Consider the following 4933-nt stretch of genomic DNA (forward strand, 5'->3'; position numbering starts at 1 on the left):
ACTTCAAAAATTCTATATCTTCGATTTCAGTTACAAGTTAAGTTTTCAAAATTCGGTATTTTGAACTTAGGTGGTAATACCAAATCATGTACCAAACTTAATTCCTTGGCTTCAATTCCATACACATTAGAGCCTTCTTTTATTTCCCTAACTTCTTCCATTAGTTGTTTCAGTTGTTTGTTTGACTCTTTCTCTGCTTCTTGATCAAAATCTGGAACATTCTCAACTTGTTGTTGATTTATAGATGCACTAGGTAAATTTATGTTTACCCTCCCTGTTTGAGTAAATGCCCTTGACTGGACTTTATCGTGAGAGGTTACATGATCCGGGGGGTATAAAGGCTCCTCAGTTACTTTAGTTTTTAGGCTATTTGCCCTTGGTGTAAAGTCTGGAGGATACAAAGGATCTTCAGTGAAAGCACCAACAGCTGGGGCATTTGTTTGATCCATGTTTTTCCTTTGTAACATACTTGCGATTTTTTCCATCATCTCATTCTGGGATTTCATCAACTGCTCATGTATTTCTTTCTGGATTTTATTGAAATTGTCTTGCATCTTAAGTTGATTCCTTTCAATTTGAGCGACCTTATCATCAATTGCCCTTTTTCTTATTTTATATGGATTCTTAGGGGTCCAGTATTCTTCGAAAAAGAAGAAAAAATATTTTTAATGAATATGGATGAAAAAAATATAATGTCAAAATGTTCATACTCAATTATGTAAATGCAAGGTGTTGATATCAAGATAATTTCTTTAGAAAAGCTTTTATATTAGAACAAAGTCTTATTGCAAAGCTTTTTAGAACATAGTACAAGCTACAAATACATCTAAGCAGCTTCTCCTAACTATTGTATGTGTTCAAGTAACTCAAAGACCTTATGAGCTTCTTCGATTCCTAGTTCCAATTCCTCACTTAAAGTATTAGCTTCGTATGCTAAGTCCACTAGATATTGTGCCACTCCCTAACCTTGCTCTAGATACTTTACAATGAGGTCATCTCTTTGTTTGACATTCCATTGAGCGCGTTCCCAATGGTATCGCCATTGCAAAATTCCTTCGTACGGAACAATAGAGAGTTTATTCGCCCTTCTCTTAAGATTTTGGACTTTGATTTCCAGCTCATTCACTTGCTTTCTTAGATTCTTAACTTCCGAGTTACTTTCTTGACTTTGCAGTGCAATTTCCAACCTTTCAATCTTGCTTAATCTCTGGTTTTGAGCTTGATTTTCCAATAGTCTTTGCTCCAATGCCTCCTTTTCTTTAGCAAGCATCTTGGTCTGGTGTTTGCTTCATTTGAGCCCATCTTTACCTTCTTCATCTTTTCTTTTCAGACCTATCAACTCTTGTTTGCTTGATCCTTCAGCAATCTGAGTTTTTACCATCCATTGATAGGTTGACTGGAGATCGTTAAAGTCAATCCTGAGCTATTTTTCAACCTTGGTAACTTGATCTGCTCGCCCTTTATGGATATCTATCTCAATTTCTTTGTGATAGACTTTTTCTTCCATATTTTACAGAGTCTTTCTCCACTGCTTTCTTTTGACCTCAAAATCTTGTTTTACCAGTTCCAATGAAGATGGTAAAATTCTTAAATGTTCTTAGATGGTTTGAACATTCTCAAAATTAACCACTGGAATGTTTTCGTTGACACGGTTGATTCTCCATTGTTCGTATTCAGGTGAGAGCTTTTGACTGGAAGTAAATAAATTTACTCGATGAATCCACTTCCATGCCTCAGTAGCCTTTCTGATATTTTCCTTGTATTGATCTCTTCTGAATGCAAATTCTGATTCGGATAAACCAGATGTCGCGAGAATAAACTGTCTTGATCCATATTGTCTGGAGACCATCAAAGGTGCATATCCTATAGAACCCAGATGCCAGGAAATGGAATCCAATCGTGGTCTCCTCACTTATATGTCATGTTTGAAGAAGTATTTCATGAAGCTCACCATAATAAGTCTTTATCTTCAAGGTTTCAAAAGATGTTCATCCATTTTTCCTCGTCATAATTTCCGGGCCATTTGCGAGAAAAGAAATCTTGTTGAGGTGAAAAACCTTCTAGAAATACTTGTCCAGGAGCTCTTTCTTCATGTTTAAAATAGTTCAGAATCCATATCAATAATAGGGGTGCACATCCTATAAAACGTCCCTCTCCCTCTCGTCTATAAGAATTCAAGGAACGAAATGTTTCAGCTAATATGGTAGGAACTGGATCTGCATTCTTGTTCAATTTTTCAAACAGGTCTACGATCAATATATCCAAATGCCCCAGAATCTTCGGGAAAATGATTAATCCATAAATTCCTAAAGCCAACATATCAACCTGCTTCCTTTTGTCAGCATGGTGGTAGATTACCTCTTTCAAGGCAGCCTAAGTAATGCATTCACTATCACCATTTTTCTTGATATGTCTTATAGCCCATTATTCACTCATCCTGGTGAATAAGAGCATTTTTTCTTGAAAGGGGTAGTATTAGATGACTTGATATATACCCTGTCTTCGTAAATTCTTGGACAACAGATAAGAGCTCGATATTCTTCTATAGTTGGTGTCAAATCTACCTTGCCAAAAGTGAAGCAACTATAAGCAGGGTTCCAAAACTGTGATAGAGATCTGAACAGATGTCGGTCAATAGGGATGTCCAAAAGATAAGCAACGTCGCCATACAACTGATGAGCTGCTTGTGTGATGCTTCCCATTTCTCCCAGATTTCTTTTAATTCACCCAGGTTATTCTGGAGAACGTTGATATGTGTATATTTGACCAGATCTGTAACGTATCCATGTGATAGACTATTTCCCTTGACAAGTTGACACTACTCAGATCATCTTAAAATGACCGCATTATCTTCTACTTCATATTGGACTCTTTGTTCCATATTTCTAGCTCTCTATATGAAATCAGTCATGAATCAACACCATGATATGAAAATGCATAAATGATAATAAAACATAAAATAATTAAATCCAAATTTCATGCAATCTAGTTTCATGCTTTATTTAAAACAACAGACCTAACCGCATGATTTCTAGTTCGCATGCATTTATTCAGAAAATAAATAAAAGACTCAACATGCTTTTCCTTGTGTGTTAACTTTACAAGACTTATTTGGGTTAGGTTTTTTCCGATCTTAAGTTCTATGTTTTACTATATGTTGGGTTTTGGCTCTAGAGTAAAAGGGTCAATGAATTGTCCTTTGTTGGTGTCCCCTTGGACTTCCAAGCCCTTAATCTTGGTCCATTATAGATTTTCGGATTAAGTTCAATTCGAAGGAACACACCTCCTTAAGTCCATACAGAGGTGAAAACCACACGAGAAACATAAGGTGTGAGCTCAAAGAATGGTCCCCTATCCCATACGGAGGTAAAAACCACATGAGGGAGTAGTTTCACATTCGCTTAACACAAGATAAGAGCGGCGTTTTATCTCATGTCATGAATGCAGTGCACACTGGGTGAGGAAAAGCATAAAATAATACACAACCTACTATTCTATTTTTTGATAACCCAAAATTAAATCTGTAAACATAAAAAACAAAAAGTTAGTAAAATAATAAAAATAATTAAAACAAATTTATTATTTACTACAGAAATAAATAATTAATAAATTGGTGGCTGGACTCTTATTTTTTTTTAAAATTTCCCAACGGAGTCGCCAAGTTGTTGAGACGTTTCTCTGCCCTGGCGACGGAGAGTATTTTTTTATTACCATAATTCTAATTTACTAATAATGTAATTTACCCTAAGTTATTTAAAAATGTCAAAGTGTAAGTTATTAGATATACTAAGGACTAAATATAGTATTTAACCTAAATATGTATATATATACGGTAGTGATCATAATATAAATAAATAAAATTAAAGAACGAAATTAAAATGCATAAAACATTATTTTAATGACTAAATTACAAAGTTACAAAATTACAAGGACCTCGGGCTAATTTCCCCCACATCCCAAATTAGGCCTAAAACGCTCAAAGCTTCTCATTTCTCTTCTTTGTTTCTCTCTTTAGAGAGAGAAGCTCTCACTTCTCACTAAAATTCACTCACCGGAGGGAATTCAACCCCGGTCGGTAATCGATCGTAGCCGTAAACCGCCACCGCCGGACACCACCCACATTGGCTGGATATCAACAAAATACACCAAATCACTCCCTCTTTTCTCCTAAACATGAATCCAGTATCCTTTTTCCCTAAAACACCCTAAATCGCAGTAGATCTAAGGAAATATACCTTCGAAGTTTGACTTCTCAGGCCGCACGTGGAGGCGCGTGAATTCTTTGATGGTGGTAAAACTTCCTTCACTCTCTTCTCTCAATATTTTAGTGGATTTTGCCATATATTGGGTTGCTATTTTTACTTGGTTGCTTGCTCTTGGTTCTTTTCCTTTGTAGGTTCGACCCTATTTATAGGGCTCTTTGGTGCATCTTTTTGTCCGGTTAAAAGTCCATACCCCGGTGAGTCACCGGAGTTACGGTGGTGACTCACCCTAGGGGAGATGAGTTGTGCGGTGGAAAGGAGGATGAGTGCCTTAAATGCACCCAGATCTTGCAGATCCGGCGAGGACATGGCTACTGCTGGTTGGAGAGTTCGGCGATGGAGGCATCATTATCTCTACGGTGGTGCCGAAATAGCCCTAGAGTTACAATGAGTACCCTAGGGTTTGGTTGGTTCACTTCTGGCAGTTGATTTGCTTCCTAGATCGGATGGCTAGGATTCGTGCGGCGTTGGAACCTTGCGTGAAAACCCTAGCTGCTGGTGGGTTCGCCTCTGGGCCTGTTGGGCTGCTAGGTCCAAGCCTGGTTCTTCACCGAGTCTCTTGGGCTGCTCGGATGGGTTCCGAATTGCTTGTAACATAGCCTTGGGTTGTAATCGGGTTTTGTAATTTGGGCCTTCAGGTTGTATTTTATTTGGGACTTGTAAAATTGTAA

At 37.4% G+C, this 4933-nt stretch overlaps 1 protein-coding gene across 1 annotated transcript; it reads right to left on the reverse strand.

Annotated features, from left to right (window-relative positions):
- Nucleotides 1–1597: 1597 nt before the first annotated feature.
- On the reverse strand, nt 1598–2702 carry LOC120165406. The gene is made up of 3 exons (XM_039174934.1): nt 2496–2702; nt 2058–2373; nt 1598–1863 (listed from the first exon to the last, which is right to left on the reverse strand). The coding sequence occupies exons 1-3, from the start codon at nt 2700–2702 to the stop codon at nt 1598–1600; spliced, it is 789 nt and encodes a 262-aa protein (XP_039030865.1).
- Nucleotides 2703–4933: the final 2231 nt, after the last annotated feature.

Source organism: Hibiscus syriacus, unplaced genomic scaffold (genome assembly GCF_006381635.1).
Source record: "Hibiscus syriacus cultivar Baekdansim isolate YM2019G1 unplaced genomic scaffold, ASM638163v2 tig00111582_pilon, whole genome shotgun sequence".
In the NCBI taxonomy this organism is placed as follows: domain Eukaryota; kingdom Viridiplantae; phylum Streptophyta; class Magnoliopsida; order Malvales; family Malvaceae; genus Hibiscus; species Hibiscus syriacus.

Coding starts and splice junctions, on each gene's coding strand:
- LOC120165406 (XM_039174934.1), bottom strand. CDS start 2,702: ATGGGAAGCATCACACAAGCAGCTCATCAGTTGTATGGCGACGTTGCT. Junction 2,374..2,495: donor CAAGAATTTACGAAGACAGG/GTATATATCAAG, acceptor TGCATTACTTAG/GCTGCCTTGAAAGAGGTAAT. Junction 1,864..2,057: donor TGGACAAGTATTTCTAGAAG/GTTTTTCACCTC, acceptor TGGGTTCTATAG/GATATGCACCTTTGATGGTC.